Raw genomic sequence first — 21,019 nt, forward strand, 5'->3', positions numbered from 1 at the left:
GCAGCCTTGGAATAGGAGTTATCCTGAGAGGAATTTATATGAGGGGTTTAACCTTGGGCAGGAATGTATAGTTAGAAAATGTAGGTGCTGGGTCTATGAAAAATTCGGCACACGAAATGTTTTCCGAGTGGCCGGGTTCCTTTATTTTGATTTTTTGACACATATATTCAACAGTGTTTTCAACAAGTTTCTTTTGTCTATTCATGGCAGATTTCAAGTTTTCACAGGGCATTTTGCACACGAATTCCGTATAGTGCTTCTTTTTACCGTTTAAAAAATGAAAGACAGAAGTCTACTTATCAACACAGTCACTTCACTTGTATCCCTGCTGTACTTTGTTAGCTATAATGTTTATATGCTTTTCATCCTAATCTGAATGCCCTTTTAGTATATATTGTCTAGACGTACTGAACCTCCGTGAATAGAGAACTAATTAACGTTATATGAACGAAAACATCACGTTGGCTTTTTATTTTAATCTTAATGTTATTATTAGGCAGCGACGTTGAAAGTTTTCCATAATTTAAGGCGACTGAATTTGAATTCTCCAAAACAAAAAGGGTATTCAGCATTTAACAGTTTTGTGGAGGAATGCAAACATATAGATACTCAGATTAGATATTCCCTTTCCAGTAATTGATTTAAGGCAGCAAAACATCCATCTTAAAAAAAAGCTACACCAGAGCCTTGGCATTTGACAAGATAGTTCCTCAATTTTACGATACTTTCGAGCAGGGAAACATCTCCAAAGATAGATTTAAACATCGATTCTTTGCTTTTATATTTATGAGAGTTAACGGTATCTTTCAGATCATATTGCTATACATATATTTCCTGATTTATATATATATATATATATATATATATATATATATATATATATATATATCACAGTCCTCCAATTCGACTGGGGGTATTTATAGGGTGGGGTTTGGGGTTGCATCCTGCCTCCTTAGGAGCCCATCACTTTTCTTACTATGTGCGCTGTTTCCAGGAGAAAACACTTTTGCATTAGTCCTGGAGCTCCTTCAGCCTCTAATTTTTCCAGATTCCTTTTCAGGGATCTTGCAATCATGCCTAGTGTTCCTATGATTATGGGTACAATTTCCACTGGCATATCCCATATCCTTCTTATTTCTATTTTAAGGTCTTGATACTTATCGATTTTCTCGTTGGTGCTCGTACCCCTCATGTGTCAAACAGAGTCCCTTACAGTAAGTCGGCGATCTGGGAATTTTTTGTCATTAGCTCATTTATGTTATTCTGTCATTATACCATTAGGGTTAAATGTAAACTCTTAAGTTGTCCAGAGATGCAGAACTTACTCCCCAAATGAGATATAATTACCTTCTCTCTGAGGTTTTGCTCGAATGTCATTTATAGTGTTACTTATACGAAGAATTACGAAGCACGCGGCGAAATAGGCAACTGAACGATAATTATCGTATAATTGCAATTCAGCCTCTGACCTTGGTGCATATTCTGTTCCAAGATATGTGTCACAGGTTTACTCCGGAGGTATCTTAGGTCACGCTGTGGTGCAGAGAAATCTTTTGTCCTAAAAGATTGTATCGAGAGTTGGATGTGATGTGGTTTTACCACGCTAATCAGTATGCCTTCCAAATTACTATTTATTAGAATGCGTCTACCACTTTTGCCAGTTAAAAAATAGTCTAATTTCATTGGAAAACATCTGCAACATAAAATTCGTTGTATATGCGCGTTGAACCAGAGACATTCTTGATCACCTGTTTATTCTTTTCGATAAAATTCTCTATCACGTTCTACAATTTGCAGGTTATAAGCTTTTCCTCAAGAACTCCGTTTGGCCTCAAAGTGGTACAACATTTTTACATACTCTGAAAGAACTTCCAGTCTCACCCGAATGAAGATCCGAAATTATAGGAACAAATTGTATTGAACTGGCCTTCTGAATGACATCAGCACCAAATTGCAGTTCAAGCTATTGTGTGCACCACAAAGAACTTTTAAACGCCGATTTCAGAAAAGCTCTTCTTGAAGGATGAGTTTAACATCATGAATATCTCGCCTTCACTTTTTTTTTTTTTTTTTTTTTTTTTTTAAAGTTGTGAGTTGACGTAACCGTTTTGGTGGAAACTCCGCTCGAAACCAGTGGTGTCGTCGTGCTCGTGGGTATCTTCACCTGACTTGTCATGGACGTTGCGCTTCATCTCTGGATGATGGATGGGTCATTTGACAGAAGGCTGCTCTGATTCATTTTTCGAATGATTTCTCTCCCCCAAATTGGCCTCACCACATCAGTTTCTCTTGATGTGACCATTTCTCTCAAAATGTGAGTGGCTTCGCGACATCCCTCAAACTAAGAGGTATGCAGTAAATGTTGCTCTGTGCATCCGGTATGCGGCCATTCTAACCGGTGTTATTCAGCTTCTGTGGTGTCAGTTTCTGTTATTCTCTCGGTGCAAATTGAGCTCCATTTGCGGAAAGTACAAAGTGCTTTATGTTCAAGTTCAGGAAGAGTTTCGTGTGTTTCAAGAACTCGCTTTCTAAGACTTCAGAACAACGAAACAGTAGTTTGGTCATGCGAACGCAATGGTGTGCATGGAGCCGCACGTAAGATGATCATCCTTTTACTGTCGTTTAGCCATGATATTCAACTAACAAGCGGTCAACATAAAAATGCTCAGAAAAGAACTTTATGCAGTCACATGTTTTTATATGAAAAAATACTCTAAGGTTTCTCTCGCTTTCAGTAGAGAGAGAAAAAAAACGACAGTTTTTGAAACTTACAGTTCTCTGGATAATTAAACTGTTGGGCAGATGGTAATCTCTTAACCATCGTGAACTAAAGCATTACTCTATAAGTATATATATATATATATATATATATATATATATATATATATATATATATTATATATATATATATAAAGGAAGCAAACCAGTCATTGGATTGTTTGTTCGTAGACGGGGGCGGTGCTTTAATACTTCCATTCCCCCTTTATGGTCCTGGTTATATACAATTGCCGAAATACGTGTGAGTTATTACGGGAGACAAATTATTATTTTGGTATCATGTGAGTAATAATGTAATACCACTATGGAATAAAAATAATCATAATTTACGAGTTGCTGATTTTATTTGGTGAAAGTTCTCATAAGAAACTAGGAAAGAACAAGGATTTTTCTTAGACTGGAATTTGCTTAGTATATTTTTCGCTTTACAGTGCTTTGTGTGATAACTATTCGAGCGCCAGTTGAAATCTTACGTTCCGCAGGCGGTATGTATATTACTTTAAAGTTTTACTTATATATATATATATGATATATATATATATATATATATATATATATTGTGTGTGTGTGTGTGTGTGTGTGTGTGTATTGTTTATGGCTTGTACGTCGTGATGGGATCGTATATCATTTAAATGGGAACAGGCAAAAAAAAAAAAAAAAAAAAAGAAAAAAAAATTATGGTAAAAAACTGATGTCACTGCAACCGTCTGTTAAGCAAGTTATTTTTTCTTTTATTTTGAATGAAATATCCGGAGTGTATTGAAAAACTAACTTAAGGACGAAGTTGGTATTGGAAATAACGAATCGCTAAACCTTAGTGACCCATTCAAATTGCTTGGTGACCCAGTTGTTTAGTGCTACTGTTCTAGACCAACAATCGTCCATGAAAATTATGACAAAAATCAACGCTAATAACAATTGAGTATATGAAAAAATCAACACTAATAACAATTGAATATATAAAAAATCAACACTAATAACAATTGAATATATAAAAAATCAACGCTAATAACAGTTGAATATAAAAAAATCAACACTAATAACAATTGAATATATAAAAATCAACACTAATAACGATTGAGTATATCTAGATCCAAGTCTAGATTCCTATCCATTGTCAAGGTTGGCGTGGATATAGTTAGAAAGGCTTCATAGGCTCTTATTTCTGGGGGGTCTATTAGAAGAAATGAGTACACCAGAAGAGAAAACTTTGCCATGTGATTGGTGTACTAAGATAAATATTCCATCCATATTAGAAGGTGTAGTCTAAAAATTAGTTGCACCTATGAAAACTAATTTATGAAATTGGTATTACTGTAACGATAGAATATCAACGAGATTAGCCTAAAGGTTACTTTATCATTCTTTTCATTATATATTTACGTTTTGTGTTTTGATATACAGAAATGTTGAAAGCTACTTCAGTATTTTAGGAATTTATAGAACTTATGAAAAACATCCAGACTGCAAAAAGAACACTATTTCAGAATGCACAGAAAGTTTTGATATTTTTTTCCTCATGATAATCAAACTTTATAAAAATGAATCCGTTTGGAATGAGACTTTCCTAATGGAAAATGAATCTGTTTCCCAAGCACTTGTGACGTCATTCTAAAGACTCATCAGACAAAAGCAAGATTCGTTTTCCGGTAAAATTATTCGAACAAATATTTTTGAAATAGTAATTAACTGGAAGCATTTTCTGTCATGTGAAAGGAAATACTACGGACATAGTCAGCAAAACATCCATAGCTTCATAGCGTAATTTGGCGTAGTTGTATGAATGAATCAACAATGGGAAATCAGATGCAGTACTTACATCAATGACGTAATCTGGCACATCACTGGCTTTGTTGAACATGGACACCCGAGGATTAACGATGTACAGAAATCCACCTAAATGCTGTAATACAGTGTAATTCGGATTTATGTAATGGTAAGGATTTAACAGGTGAATTACATCACGCAAGGCCTCGTGCTGGGGGCCCACGCACATTGACGTATTCACGGTGGCCATAGTTCTAGTTTGATACTGCCTTTTGCCAAAGAAAATGACTGTCTGGCAGTACCTGTGAAGTTAATTTTAACCACGTGAATCAAATATGCAGGAAGTTAGAACTGATGAATCATATTTCTTTTCTCTCTGAGGACTAACGTGAACGTAAGATGCGCACCGCACTCTCGCTGTCGGTGCACTCAACCGTTTGTGCGAGGCAGACCCACCAGAGCTCCAAGCCAGCTCGTTTTGTCCTGAAGGAAGGACTTCTCAGACCCCTGGGCTCTCTCGGTAACACGTTCTAAGAATCCTTTTCCGGTAATTACTTATAAGACAGCCTTGTTTATTTTTTTAAAACCTGTTTGGTCAACGCACTATAAAAACTTTTCCCATTTCCATGAAAAGAAATCTGGCGTAAAATCAGGACCGGGATGTGCTCTCATACACTGAGATGGCAAACATTTTTGCAAAAGAAGAAACTGCTAGACACGCTGGATATTAGCTTTTGAGTAAACATCTAAATATATATATATAGTATAATATATATATATAAAATATATATATATATAATATATATATATATATATATATATATATATATATACATACATACACACGTTAACTCAGAAGCTAAAATACTTGTACGTAACACACCTAGGATGAATATATTCCCTGTTTATGAATGTAGAAGTATGCTTGATAAGGTCTAAAATGCGATTTTCTTTTGAATAAAACATCCATTAGGTTCATTTGTTGTCATTTTATTTGTTACTCGTTTCACTTTCAAAATTTATTCTTCTCCATTTTCTTTTCTTTGCGGGGCTTCTATCCCAGGTAGGGCGTGGGCCCTTTACCCTTCTGCTTTCCCAACTTGAGTTGCAGTTTGTCCTGTATGATAATATAATAATAATAATGATAATACAAAAACAATTTTGTATTGGTAGGTGCAGATCATGTCACGGCTGTACGTGTTGTGATTGCAAGAATTTCTCGTTGTTACAGCATCGTGCTGTCGGGAATGAGAGATCGGTTAGTCATGCTTTTTTTTTAAATGTGTACATTTTTAGTCATATTTCGTCTTCTCTTATTTCAATGTTCATTCACATCTGTGCAAAGTTCCATTTACTTTATTCTTTCTGAGTGTATTATTTCCTTGTTTAGTCACAATTGATTCAAATAGGTTTACTCATTTTGGTGTCATTTAGTGTAATTATTGCTCTTGAATCCTGTAGTCCATGTTTTGTTGATTGTGGTCTTTAGGAGATCTGTGATAGCAGCTTTGATCTCTGATCTCTCTCTCTCTCTCTCTCTCCTCTCTCTCTCTCTCTCTCTCCGAAAGTTCAAGTTAATGTCGTATTTCTGCGGGAACATGAGACAGCTTACAATCTCTTATTAGGCAAATTGGCAACATCGGTTTTTGTGATATTTGGTTACGCAGGCAACTGTCGGGAGACCTTGAATATGTGTGTGTGTGTGTGTGGGGGGGGGGGGGGGGGGGGGAGGAAGAAGAGTTGTCGTAAACAACCAAGATCTGGAGGATGAATAACATTGATGACTAATAGTTGCCGCAGCAAAGGTGTGCTGTTGTTTATATGATCTCTAAACCAAGTGCAATTTGTTGGCGTAACTGTTGCATGTAACAAAACATTTACAAATAATAATTGCGCAGATCGGTATTACCAGCTCCGCTACCCTGTATGACCGACTGACGAATTCCAGCGTTTGGCCATAAATCATGGATTTATTTTCGCAATTTTTCAAGATGGTGTTTAGTTTGAAGATTTTGACCATCCAGATGCATTGGTATCTGAGATGACATTAAAAATTCCCAGCTTCTGTGATAGAATTCCCGGCATCTGTGGTAGAACGACGGTCAAGCGTTGGGACTGACAAAAAGTTCTCGGGTGTTCATGCAGTATCGACCTCTTTGCGTGTTTCGTGCAGGTGCGGTAAAACACCACACACACAATATATATATATATATATATATATATATATATATATATATATATATATATATATATATATATATATATATATATATATAGTATAAAAAGTCAGTAAGTTTTCTATGTGATATTTATGACTGCGGTTTCTTCAGTTTAGCTGCTTAACAGTCATTTTCCATGATAGGTTAACTTTGTAGCACGATTTTTATTGTCTTTTTAATCTCTTGGAGCCCTATGTGCAGGATCACCAACAGCATTAATAACTTCTTAAATCTACACTGGAGAATCATTACTCGGGAATAACGCGAGATTAATTGATTTAAACTTGCAATTCACGAAATATTTCACTTATTTTCGTTTTGAATTTACACCCCTTCCGCAAAGCGCATAACATGCTTATATCGTGCGTGCAATTCCCATCGCTCTAGCCGTCATTTATAAGGCATCTATTTATCAGTCTGTCATATCCTTTTTCACCACATAACCAAACCACTCACTAACAGTCTGATCCGTCTTTCCAACTATTGCCAATGTTACCATGTCTTTGTTTTATCTACCTTTTTCACCCTTCCGCCGCACTATGTATTATTTATGATGAAAATTTTACCACCTAGGAAATCAGATGTTAGGTCCCAGAAGTTCTGACTTCAGACAAGGACATTGGGACTTTTCTCTCCGTTTTTTTTTTCCAAATAAACAACCAGAGTGCTCTTTCCATCGACAGATTAAGGGTGTCAGAGTTTCAAAGAAACAGCCAGAAGTTTGTCACTTTCTTACCTGGCCTTATTCTTACTACAGATTCTGGAAGACTATGAGAACACTTTTGCTTGCTCGCCTAAATTTAATCATCATGAATGTTCAAGATCTTTCCCTTTAACAAGACAACACCCCTAACCTAGATTTATTTGAATAGGGAATAGAAAACTGTCATTTTTAACATCGGTAAGAATGATACGTTTTCAATGTTGAAAATTTGCTATGTTTTTAAGAGCATAAACACCAAAAGCAAATGATAAATACAGTGAGAGAAAAACAAGTTAGTTCGTTTTCAATGAATTTGCGGCGTGCAAAGTTAGGAGTAACGCCCGGTAACGGAGGTGCTATTTCCTCTTATTAACCTCCGTAAGAGACCTTTCGTCTACGTTACCTCTTGGATATTAAGCGGGAGGTGTGGCCTCCCAGAAAAATTTCTCCACAATTGTATCATTATCGGTATTGTAAAAGTTGTTTAAAGGTACCCTAATCTTGGCTTTTTTTTGTTTTTTTGCGCAGTTGTTCTCCAAGATGTTTGAATCACACAGTCTTCCTAACCGTAAACCAAATAGGTCTTCACCATCATCCTAAACATAATTCATTTCTCAGTCACAATGGGTACAATCCCCTAACGTACCTTTCCTAGTAATTTAAAACAGTTGTTCCTCCCTCATGTGTTATACTGGAAGTATTTTTCTCAACTTTTATTTGATTCGTTCCGTTATCTATTCAGGCAAACAAAGGACTTTATGTCCCCTTTGTAACATGACAAATTAAGAAACGTAGTATGTCAACATCAATAAAATTTCCCTTAGATTTTGGCATAGCTTTCAAAGAACTCAAGAATATTATTCTATACTAGAATAATCAGTATTCTACTTTCATTCCTGTTGAGTTTCAGCCAATTATTATTTGAAATTTGTGATTCAAGTGACAACGTACTTTTTTTACCTGAATTCAGAACATCCAGATGGGGAAAAATACTATTTCTACATTTTGATAAATTTCTTGGCTCATACAAGTTGATGTTGTAGATATGTTAAAAGAAGGAGAAAACAAAGTTGTATTGAGTCTGAATCTCTAGAGCCAAAAAAGGTGCAATATGTAAATGAGAAATGCAATGCTGTTATCTAATTTGGTTTGTTGTGTTTTAAACTTCTCCAATGAATAACGAGGGCTAATTTGATAATCCAAGCTTTGCTAAGATAGCCATAGTTACATTTAGGTACGTGCCTCCAAGAGTGAGAATACCCTTTACTTTGTGGAAATTATGCATCATATTAAAACTCCGTATCGGGAAATAGAATATCACTGTAGATGTTTATACGCGAACGTTTAGGGAATAATGTTTTTACAAGTTTTATGTTACGCGTCAACCATTTTTGTTGCTATTGTCGTACCCGGGAAGGATCGCTCGACCTTAACCTTCCAACCCGAAACCAGTCAGTCTAATGTGGTTTGTCTTCATCCAATAGATCTGTTTTGAGAAAACCAGATCTATTCTTTTTATGTATTTTCTGACTTCCGGTAGGATACTTTACAACTTTCTAAATTGCCTAGATTTAAAAAAAAATTAATTGTAATAAATCTAGGACTGTTAACCTTGACTAATACTATAATTGTAATTTATATGCACAACTGGAAAATTCTGTTGAAAAACAGAATATCCTTTTAGTTACTGTTGAATTGACGATTGGTACTATCCCGTGATCAGTTGGCATTCTTGATTCTTCGCATCTCGGCCCTACCTACCACGGCAGGTATTGAGGAGAGGTCTGTCCCTTTTCAACTTTCAAGGACTAACCTAAGGCCACTCTCTACTTACATTCTTCCCAGAGAGAGAGAGAGAGAGAGAGAGAGAGAGAGAGGGAGAGAGAGAATCGAATTATATGAATACGAGAAGAAAAATTACCTTTAAAACTTCATTTATGAATCAATGTTGTAAAGGCAGTGTGCGTGTGTCTTTGGGGAAACTAGTCATTTAGGAAACTACCAGTAGTAGATATTAATGAGAGAGAGAGAGAGAGAGAGAGAGAGAGAGAGAGAGAGAGAGAGAGAGAGAGAGAGAGAGAGAGAGGGGGTTAATTTTACGCACATGTAAACATATGAAGCGCTTGTGCTTTTTCAGTGAATTTTATTCATTGCAAGTAATCACAAAGGACATCTCCGGAAAAAATCACACTTTCACTGATGTACAAACAACTAGAAAAGTGCGCTAAATTTCCCTTACTTTTCAATGATGATTTCCGCAAAAAAATGATAAAGATCATTAGCGAGGAATTTCCCTTCGTAAATATTATACTTATTCCGAAAAACCCTCTAACGCTCCGGTCTCTTTTCAAATCTAATGATAGACAGTGTTCGTCGCTGACATCTAACGTCATTTATAGACTTGCCCCAAGTGTGAGCTGGAAGACCTACGTTGGATGAACGAGACGGCCACTGAAAGTCCTCGTCTGTAGCCACCAGGGCGTTAGTTATAGGACGGGATGCAGATTGTCCAGGCCTGAATTATCAAATATAAGGAATCACGATGCAATCTGCAAAACACAGATCGATATATAAAAAAAAATACTTGAAATATTAGCCTACGACTTAGAGTAAATTTTCATGAAAGCACTCGTTCCTCGTTCAATGCCCAGACATCTTCCTCGCCTTTGTTTATATTGTATTTCTTTTTCTAATACTGTTCTGTGTACTTTCAGCTAGTTTAACCTTTTTGAGATTAGTCACCTTTTAACCATGTACAGGGTAGGTTTGTTTTTTAGGTATTTTAAGTTTTTTTTAATATAATTTTATATAGTGACGCTTATTTTTAACAAACAAAATTATACGTGTCATTTTGCAGCCTTGAAGATGCAGTGGATATTGCGAAACGCCGTCGGCCTATATACATTATAACTATATATACATATATATTATATATATAGATATATATATTATATATATATATATATATATATATTCTGAAACTCGTTTCGAAGATTTTATCATATTCGTATTTTAGTTATACACAGTTACAAGCAGAATTCTGTAGGATACCAAAAATACTGCTGTCGGCTTAAACGCTTAATAAAACCAAAATTAGCTTACTTTTACTGGAGTCAAGGTCTCCAACACTAACATGACTTGACCAAATAACACATTGCGCGATCACATGATGACACAAGGTTCTCTTCGTATCGACATAGTTCGCTGTACTTTCGTGTGTTGTCTCCCAACCTTGACTTGAAAGCCAGAGGACCTTTTCCGGGAAGAAAAAGTCAAGTTAGCTGAAATTCCGAACTTTCGGCAGATACAAAAGATTCCTCCCGTCCGTAGAATACCAATAGTAAGTTGGGAAAGTTGAGTTGTTAAGATGCCTAGGAAAATATGAACGCAGGGCAACTACTCTTCACTGAACCACCTCCTACATGGTAATGGTTTCCAAACTGCGATTATCTGCCGTCGCAACTACCTAGGTCACTGATGCCACCCGACAAAAGAATGACAGCGAACAAAGTCTAATTTACACGTAGGCAAACAGCTACCATAAATATCTACTATAAATTAATAATATCTACATTCTTCGAAAGAATCTAGTAGAACTTGAGTAAAATATAATGTTATTTGAGAGCTATGAATAAGTGGGCAAGTTTGGTATTACGGAGTTAAAACTAACCAAAGTAGTTCTTATTACACTTTTCCAAGAAGGGGATTAACGTTAATTCAGAAACAAAGGAAAGGCTAATAAAAAAAAAACACACACACACACACAATGTTATATATTCCCAGATGTGTAATCGAACTTTTTTCTCTCTTCCGGAAGTGAGGGATTTCAACAAACATTATATTTTCCTTCAGCGGAAGAATCCCCCGACTATTCTTTAGAGTTTAGACCTTCCTCTGACCTTGCTTGAGAGGAAGGTTGACAAGGGAGACAAGACGAAGTAAAAAAGGATTTGTTTAGAGTTGCTGAATTTAGGTAAGATGTTATGGATTTATTTTTTAAACAGCCTTACTCATTTGCCAAGATCCAGTTGTTTCTCGTTGCTGATCGTTCGTCTCTCTCTCACTCTCTCTTTATATATATATATATATATATATATATATATATATATATATATATATATATAGTATATATATATAAGCGAATACCACAAGAGGATGATAGGAGGAGATGAGTAGCAAGCGCTTTTTCGTGTTTATTCACGCTTCGTCGAAACACGAGAAGGAGCTTGCTACTGATCTGCCTATCATTTTTGTGGTATTCGTTTATATACTGAAATGAAGCGCATCTACTGTGATTCTTAAGCATATATATATATATATATATATATATATATATATATATATATATATATATATATATTATATATATATATATATATATATATATATATATATGTGTGTGTGTGTGTGTGTGTGTGTGTGTGTGTATGTGTGATTTTTATATTAAATCTAATTCATCAGTATGTTAAAAGAATTCTTATAACACGGGCCTCTTATATAATTTACAGCCTAATATGTATTGTTTTGCTTTGTTGCATAATATGAAATGTAGCACATTTATCCCCTATCAAAGCATAACGGAAAACGTTTGCTTAAAGAAAAGCCTGAATGATAACGTTATCTCTGCAGGTGTGCGTACGGTTTTCCGGCAGCTCTCTCTCTCTCTCTCTCCTTCCTGAGCATCTGCACGGTACTCATTCCCTTTTCGATTCTGGTGCCTTGTTGTGATGGTCTTTCATATCAAACCCAGGAGTCTTTTTGGAAATTTCTATGATACGATTTTTCAAAAGATAATGTCACCCCATGTCTACGCCCCCACGGCAATCCAGGCCTAAGATGGTTAATAGGTTATTTTAAGAGACTAATAACATTGTTAATTGAATACGTTAAGAGACTAGTGGTTTAGTGAACATGCTGTTGGTTGACATTAGCCGGTGGGCAGCCATCTCATTTGATTCATCTAATGTAATTGTGAGGATTCTGTTCGTACATTTGTCATACGGTAATCGTTAGCCTTTGTGCAATGCCCCGTCCCTCCGTTCTCTTGATTTTAAATGTTCAGACTTCTTTTTGAAAGATGACCCTCTTCACTTATTCATGAATTTTATCTCTTGTTAGTTTGTTTTTAAATTGCTATTATTCCTCATCTATTGGAAAAAGGGATAAGCACATCATTCGTTGAAGTGCTTTAATTATCCAAATTTCAATGGAAATGTCCATGGAATTTTGAATAGTCAGTTCCTACGAGGAAAAAGAAAACCAGGAAAGGAGAAATTGTGAATAACCCCTGTAACTTATTGACTACTGCTCGAATCTGATAGATTAGCTCGTTCCTCGCAGAAGGAACGAGCTAATCTATCCTCACGCGGTGCACTGTAGGCATTACTTAAGCATCTTTGCAGCGTCCCTTCGGCCGCCAGCTGCAACCCCTTTCATTCCTTGTATGTACCTCCATTCTTATGCTCTTTCTTCCATCTTGGTATCCACCCTCTCCTAACAGTTGTTTCAAAGTGCAACTGCGGAGTTTTCCTCCTGTTACACCTTTGAAACCTTTTCAATGACAATTTTCATTTCCGCAATGAATGACCTCACAGGTCCCAGCGCTGGGCTTTTGGCCTAAATCCTATATTCCGCCTCCTGCTCCTCCTCTATAGCTTGTTTTTCCAGTGAAGAGAGAGAGAGAGTCCTCTTCTCATGTTTACTTAAACTTGCCACTCTTGAATCTCACAATTTCCTTTAGTCATTCACGTGTTGATTGCTGACGATTGACAGATTCTCTGGTCTTATTCCATCATGACTCAAAGAAATATATAGAAATATTAGGGTCAGTGCTGTGCTGTGTGTGTGCTATTGTTTATTTCATAACGGCTTCTTGGAAACAATCTTTCGTATAATTCCTGGTTGTCAAATGTGACCTCGCCCACATGTCAGACTACCATGCTGCTGCTGCTTCGTTTTCTATTGGCAATTGTTCCATTACATTTTCAGAAGCTTATATAGATCTCCTCCTTCATATAACCAGTTTGACCTCTGCCAGGCAAAGCTTTACTGATGAATTTCAGTCTCATCTCGCTGATGTTTAGTCGTTTGCCGAAGTTGAATTTCTGAGATTACTTCTTGGTCTCTTAGCCAGACTTGCTGCTTCTGGCTTTACTCCTCCTCCCTATAAAAGTTTTATTTATCTAATTGTGTAAAACTTATTTGAGGTTTGATAGAACTGCTCCCTCGGTCATTGCAAGTAATGTCTTTAGTCTGTGTTATCTTGTGTACTTTTCTGAGTGTATCTCTTCTTTTGTTTGTACCTTTTCCTGTGAACTAACATTCCATACATATTCTACTTTCATCTCCTCACATGCTCTGTTCTGATAAGAATATGTAAATGAGGATCCTTAGTTTATTGGTCTCTTAACTCCTCTGTTTTAAGCTGATGACTTCCAGCTCTTCCACTTTTTGAAATTACTAGGTATTCAACCCGCCTTAAATAAGTCGTTACATCCTGTCGATGCATTCAAATTGATAATCTTCTAAATAGTTTTTTCCACAAAGATTTCCCAAATTCGTTTCTTAATAGTTACATCAATTTTATATTTGCATAATTTTTTTATGTATAATGTACTATTATGCTACTTTTTTGGTTTTCTTTTTGACAAGATTGATTTAGAGGCACTGCACCTAATCAGCAACCGTGCCATGATGCCTAAAACAACAGCCTTCGACACTTGTAGTAATGAAGTAAAAGGACGAAAAAGCTTCTGGCAGTTCCACATTGGGAAATAACGCTGCCGGTGCAATCATGGGCACAGAGTTTTGAAGGTCATTTGAAGGTGAGGTGGGAGGGTTCGTATAACGATGTTATGCACGAATGTCAGAGCTCTAAAGTATGACATTAGCCAGGAATAAACTGCAAAAAATCTTGAGTATTTTTTTTTTCTTCGCTATTTATTAATTTCGTTTACTTTTAAGTATTAATTTTACGAATTCAGCTTTATTCCATTCTTTGCTTTTTGCACGGATGGAATTGTTCTTTTGTGAAAGGTTTTTAGGAGTATAGCTTGTTTAGTATCATATGTAAGTTAAGGATTCTAGCAGTAATAGTCATAAAAAATAGAAAATGGTTCCTCTTGTAAATAAAAAACGGAAGGTAAAAAAATGACACACCCAATTTATTCTGCCAAGGCCCGGTTGAAGATAGGAGATATAAAAACTAAACGCAGTATCGGTTTTTTGTTGATCATAAAACTAGGTTAATCTTCAAAGGATTTTTTAAGTTTAATTTTTTTACATTGATCTACAGGGAGAAGGTGGGTCTCGCGTCGTCAGAAGTCGAGATCCTTTTTATTTTGTAATCAGATCGTGAGATTGTAAGTTAGTGGTTTCACAACTACCAGGGTCACTAATGCTGATCCCGGAGAGAGAGAGAGAGAGAGAGAGAGAGAGAGAGAGAGAGAGAGAGAGAGAGAGAGAGAGAGAGAGATATTTTTTGTTGTTTTAGATTAAGCCAGCGTTACTCTAGCACGAGGATCTTACACCTTGGGCAACCCAGAGAGGAATAGGTTTTAGACCAAACTTTAAATATGTGTATATATTATATATATATATATATATATATATAATCTATATATCTATATATATAAATTATATATATATAATAAAATATATAATAATAATAATAATAATAATAATATAATAATAATAATAAATAATAATAATACTAATAATAATAATCAACGAATAATAATAATAATAATAATAATAATAATAATAATAAGAGGCAAAAGAACGCCAAAATATAGAAAGAAAGCACTATATTTCTAAGACTGCTTTCTCTTTTCTGGTAGGTAATGAATGAGAAAAGTTACAGAAAAGCGGTATTTATACCAAGATATCCATCCACAGGTAGCCGTTTTAGGTCACTCCCACTGATAATTTCTTTTTAATCTTCTTAAGCGTTGGTTGAAGGAAGATTTTATCTATGATATCTGAATCCCAATTGCCCTTTGAGGTGTTCATTACCTGTCTTTGTTTAATCAAGGCTGATTCTGGCTTTTGTACCGACATTTGCTGTTATAAATTATATGTGACAAATTCCAGTTTATTCTGTGGTTATGCTATTTATATGGTTAAAAATAGCCGACCTCTGTTGTCCATACCTAACTGACCATTTATGTTGTATTTGTCTTTGGAGAAGTGATTTTCCTGTAAAACCGATGTAAAAGATTGGTCACAGTCCAGGCATGCGATTTCATATACCCCTGTGTCTTCAGGGATTGTCTTTTGTTGGACGTTAATCAGGGATTTGGCTAAGGTATTTAGGTAGGTAAAGGCAAAAGGATTAGATTTTCCGAGTGTCTGGGTCAGTCTTAATCCTGTCCAGGTGTGGAATTTTTATTTTATTGTAGGGTGTCTCTCTGGTCTTGTCTGGAGGGGGTCGGTAGAAAATTACTTTGCTTTACGAATCGCTTTTTCAGTTATATGGTCAGGAAACCTTTAAGACGGAAACTGCTTACGAATTAGTTCAAATTTCTTTTCCAGGAAATCTGGGAAACAAATTTGTAAGGCTCTTAGGAATAGGTTGCTGGCTACGCCTTTCTTGGTAGAATTGTCATGATAACTATAGTGCATTTACTTTTCTAAGATCGCTGTGGTTTGGCTTGTACAGATATCATACGTTGCCAATTTTCATGTTATGGTAATCATATTAGCTTCATGGAATCTACTGAAATAGTTTTCATTTCTTGAAATGTGGTTCTTTGTTTGCATCAGATATTTTGAATATATCTTATTTCGTATATTCTTCGTTAAAACCTCGGTTTCATTAATGAAAATGAAGATATGGCATATTTTTTCCCCAGCGATGCCAGATCTGAGTTTAGGGGACCTATGATTTTTAAGAGGATTTAAAAGGTCATGGCCAATATCATTAAAGGATACTCGCTCTCGATCACCCACTGTGAAAAGTATGGACAGCCCAGTCCAAGTGACTCGTAAACGTCTTCACCCTCCACTGAGGCTAAGGAAATAGTCTTTAATTTCCTGAAATACTTCATTTTATAAAAACATCATGAAGGTCCTGTAACTGATGTTTCGAAGGCTATCCAGGGAACATCTGGAGCAACAAAAGTGTCAGAAATGACTATGCGTAGACTTAACAAGAAAGCAAGAGAGGCGGGAAATATAGTGGAATCTCCAGTGTTTCAAAAAAGAAAAGGGAAAGTGAGTCCTGTGACTGACTTGGATGATTTTGATGAAAATGTTTCTGAGGGCATGATAGATCGATTGACTTATGAATTTATGTCTCAAGTTCAAACACCAGAGCCAACAGGCCATTCAGCGTATCTATAATTGTAGAAAGAGCAAGAAGGAATAGCTGAAAAGAATCGGGAATGAAAGAAAAGTTAACAGGGAAAAAGAAAACCCTCTCCCTCGACTTCCAAGGTCTAAAGCGAATCCTCCTAAGAAGGATTATATTGCGGGAAGCATTTAATGAGACTTACATACCCGTAGATATGGCAACTCTGCCTTTTCCACCTGGTCCCACCCGAACGATCTTAGAAAAGTAAACGCACTATAAAGTAGTGATTGCATGAAAGTGAGAACGTTGGTTTTTTGTACATGGTAAATTTGTAGTTTGTCATGTCTCTAATTATTAAAACATCAAGAAAGGAAATTTTGTTGTCTGTTTCTCATTCAACTTCAGATTTGATGCTGGGCACTATTTTATAATGCGTTTAATATTGAAGGGAATCCGTTGAAATTGCCCCACCTATTATCCCAAAATGTTAGAATATCATCTACTTATCTCATCCACAGGATGTTTTTGGGTTTTATTGCACTTATTACTATTGTTTCACAGTATTCTATGTATAGATTGGCTAAAACAGGACTTAAAAGACTGCCCATGCTACACCCGAATTTTTGCTTATAGACTAACTTTAAATGAAAATACGTTATTAGCTACACATAATTCAAGTAACTTTATTATTTGGTCAAGAGGCAGTGGGAAATGATCTAAATAGAGGGTTACTTTTCCTAAAAAAAAAAAAAAAAAAACTTTAGAACACCCTGTACTGGTACCTATGTGAAAAGGGAATCTACATCAAAGCTTAAAAGTTTTATGTTGTGAAGAGATATATGTGCTTCTCTGAATTTGTGACAAAAATGACTTATATCCAGGGGGAATTGTAATTGATTCGGACCTGGGCCTACGCCTTAGAAACAACGACAAACAAGTAAACAATAATAATAATAATAATAATAATTCGGAAGGAGACCCTCTCGTAGACATGTTTTGTTAAAAATGACTGCTGCTTCAGCACTATTAATCTTATAAAGAGTCTTCTCTATCTTTCTGATGACGGCTTTCTCGTTGTTGCTTAGACTGGCGAGCAACGCACCAAAGGGCATGGTAAAATTCGGTTGAGTCATTTGATTTATTATTGCTTATACAATTCTCTCTCTCTCTCTCTCTCTCTCTCTCTAACGCGACGTTTCCTCCTGATCGACAGGACATTATCAAGCGATAACTGCTGAGGGACTGAATTCCAGTGGTTGTTGTTTAAGATTAAGCTGGCCTTGTGCCAGCACGGGCTCTTGCTCACAGAGCAGCCCGTAATGTCCAGTTGTTGTTTAAGATTAAGCTGGCCTTGTGCCAGCACGGCTCTTGCTCACAGAGCAGCCCGTAATAAAGCGAGTCCTTCTCCTTTTATTGTGGTGTTGCGAGCTCTCCAGTACGGTCAGAGCACTTCTCCGGTAGGTCGAGTTTTTATTGGTTCCCGGGAAGGTGACTCATACGGCGGGCGTTGACGAGTCTTGCAGACCTTCTCAGGTAGGGGGTATCACCGGGAGCCTCTTGATTGGCTTCTACCTGCGTGACGTCACCCCTGGTATTATTCTCATGTCCGGTGTTCGTTCCATGCGCGCTGGTACTTTCGTTAGGGGAGAGGGGTGTGGTCCTCCTCACACATGTCGGTATCAGGAACGCTTCTTGGGTGGTATTGAGGGGAGGCTTTTCCTCGAGCAACAACGAGAAAGCCGTCATCAGAAAGATAGAGAAGACTCTTTATAAGATTAATAGTGCTGAAGCAGCAGTCATTTTTAACAAAATAATAATAATAATAATACATGTGGCCTATCCAACTTTAAAACAGGAAAAATAAACGCTGGTGGTCAATCTGGACAGGCTTTTACTTCATTGCTAAGCCATTTCCAGAGGACCGGTATATTGTGGCATAGATTTGCCATGTTTATGCCAGAGGGATGGTACAGACTAACATACAGACTGTTGGAAACAAATATTTGTGGCTGACAGTGGGAGGGGCCATAAACTTATAGTGTTTGAGGTTGAGTCCTCTAATTACAAATCTGTTTCTATGTTGGTGGCCTCCTACCTTCCCCTGTTCTTGCCAACCACCTTAATTTAAATAAAATCTGTACATTTAATATATTTTTTATATTAGATGCCTCAGTGGCGTCATCGGTTTGGTCTTGGCCTGCCACCTCGGTGGCCGCGAGTTCGATTCTCGAGCATTCCATTGAGGAGTGAGAGATGTGTATTTCTGGTGATAGAAGTTAACTCTCGACGTGGTTCGGAAGTCACGTAAAGCCGTTGGTCCCGTTGCTGAATAACCACTTGTTCCATGTAACGTAAAAACACCAAACAAACAAACAAAACAATCAAACAATATATTTCTATTGAAATTAAAGTTTCAAGCTTATGCATGCCTTGTGATCGATGTTCTTATTCTTACGAAAGCCTATTTTATCAAATCAGACTCGGGGATCTATTATTCGAGTTGATTATTAGTGACGCTTCTTTCGAGTACACTAATATTAGAATGATATTCCTTTCCAGCACATTATTATAACTGTCTTTTTTTGCCCCTTCCCAACTTATATATGATTATTTTTTCACTAACATGTACGAAAATTCCATTGTTCACTTGTCTTGTTCATACCTTACCTTACACACTTTTATGCTGTTCTTATCTCTTATGATTCTGCCGTGTGACCATTATAAAAGTTATGAAAAGACATGGTTTGTGATGTATACTTCCTTTAATATTGTCGGGAGAGTTCTATATAGTGCCTGTCTCTTTGTTTAATTGTTCTAAATGCTACAGTAACTCCAAATTTTTGGAGTAGATGGGGAATATCTTTGAAATGGTTATTGTACGGTATTACAAGGAGATTTGTTGTGTTGCAAGTTTGCGTGCTCTTAGCAGAAAGTCTTTTTGACCCAGTTTCAAATTACAAGAGGGATTCTCTTGAATTCAAGAACGTACATATTTTAGCCTTATGACCCAGCATTGTCGTTGGAGAGGTCACACATCTCGATCATAGCAATGAATGTATGATAACAACTACACTGAAAAGGAATACTAACACAAAGATTGTGCATATATCATCATACACATGCAATTAGAGGAATTAATTATGACTAGATTACTGAAATGTAGTTAAAAATTCCAATTTCTACTAAAATCATCATAAGATTTTAGTAGATGTGGTCTAACTATTAATGTGTAGATATGCAGCACCATTTCCTTGTCCCTGTGTTTGACTGCCACTTGATGTATCGTACTAGTTTTTGTGCCTTCTTTTCAGCTTTCATGCATTGTTTTGTGGATTTTAAGACCTTGGTATTAACTCCAAGGCCCTATTCTTCTTTTACACTATTCATGTCATTCCCAAGCAGCATGTATTTGGCATGAGGGTTGTTTGTTCCTATTTGTAACACTTTACATTTATCCAAGGTAAAAGGCATTTGCCATCTTTTTTATCACTCTGTTTTTCTAAGATAATTTCTTAAACTTTCCACTGTATCTGGATCTGCTGCATTTACTACACCTAGTTTGGTGTCATCTGCAAATTTGGCTATAGCAGACTACTTAATGGAGAGTAGCATTGAAGTCTCCATAAATATAGGTAACTACTTACTTGAGAGTAACATTGAAGTCTCCATAAATATAGAAAACTACTTACTTGAGAGTAACATTGAAGTCTCCATAAATATAGATAACTACTTGCTGGAGAGTAGCATTGAAGTCTCCATGAATATAGATAATTACTTACTGGAGAGCAGCATTGAAGTCTCCAGAGAAATGGATAATTACTTACTGGAGAGTAGTGTTGAAGTCTCCTTAAATATAGATAACTACCTATTGGAGAGCAGCATTGAAGTCTCCAGAGAAATGGATACCTACTTATTGGAGAGTAGCATTGAAGTCTCCATAAATATAGATAACTACTTGCTGGAGAGTAGCATTGAAGCCTCCGTAAACATATATAAATACTTACTGGAGAGTAGTATTGAAGTTTCCATAAATATAGATAACTACATATTGGAGAATAGCGTTGAAGTCTCCATAAATATATATCATTACTTAATGGAGAGCAGTATTGAAGTCTCCAGAGAAATGGATAACTACTTACTGGAGAGTAGCATTGAAGTCTCCATAAATATAGATAACTACTTACTAGAGAGCAGCAGTTAAGTCTCCAGAGAAATGGATAACTACTTACTGGAGAGTAGCATTGAAGTCTCCATAAATAT

General features: G+C 36.2%; 1 protein-coding gene across 6 annotated transcripts in view; it reads right to left on the reverse strand.

Annotated features, from left to right (window-relative positions):
* The window catches only part of LOC135215601 (alkylglycerol monooxygenase-like), a 792,850-nt gene that overhangs the window by 28,061 nt on the left and 743,770 nt on the right, over positions 1 to 21,019 (reverse strand). The window contains exon 1 of one of the 6 annotated variants that reach the window (XM_064250491.1): positions 4,598 to 5,006. The exons of the other annotated variants lie outside the window; for them this stretch is intronic. Coding sequence (XP_064106561.1) covers positions 4,598 to 4,795 — 198 coding nt within the window. The 5' untranslated portion in view covers positions 4,796 to 5,006. Of the gene's footprint in view, positions 1 to 4,597; positions 5,007 to 21,019 lie in introns of those variants that run through there. 6 annotated transcript variants of the gene reach the window in all.

Source organism: Macrobrachium nipponense, chromosome 5 (genome assembly GCF_015104395.2).
Source record: "Macrobrachium nipponense isolate FS-2020 chromosome 5, ASM1510439v2, whole genome shotgun sequence".
NCBI lineage: Eukaryota > Metazoa > Arthropoda > Malacostraca > Decapoda > Palaemonidae > Macrobrachium > Macrobrachium nipponense.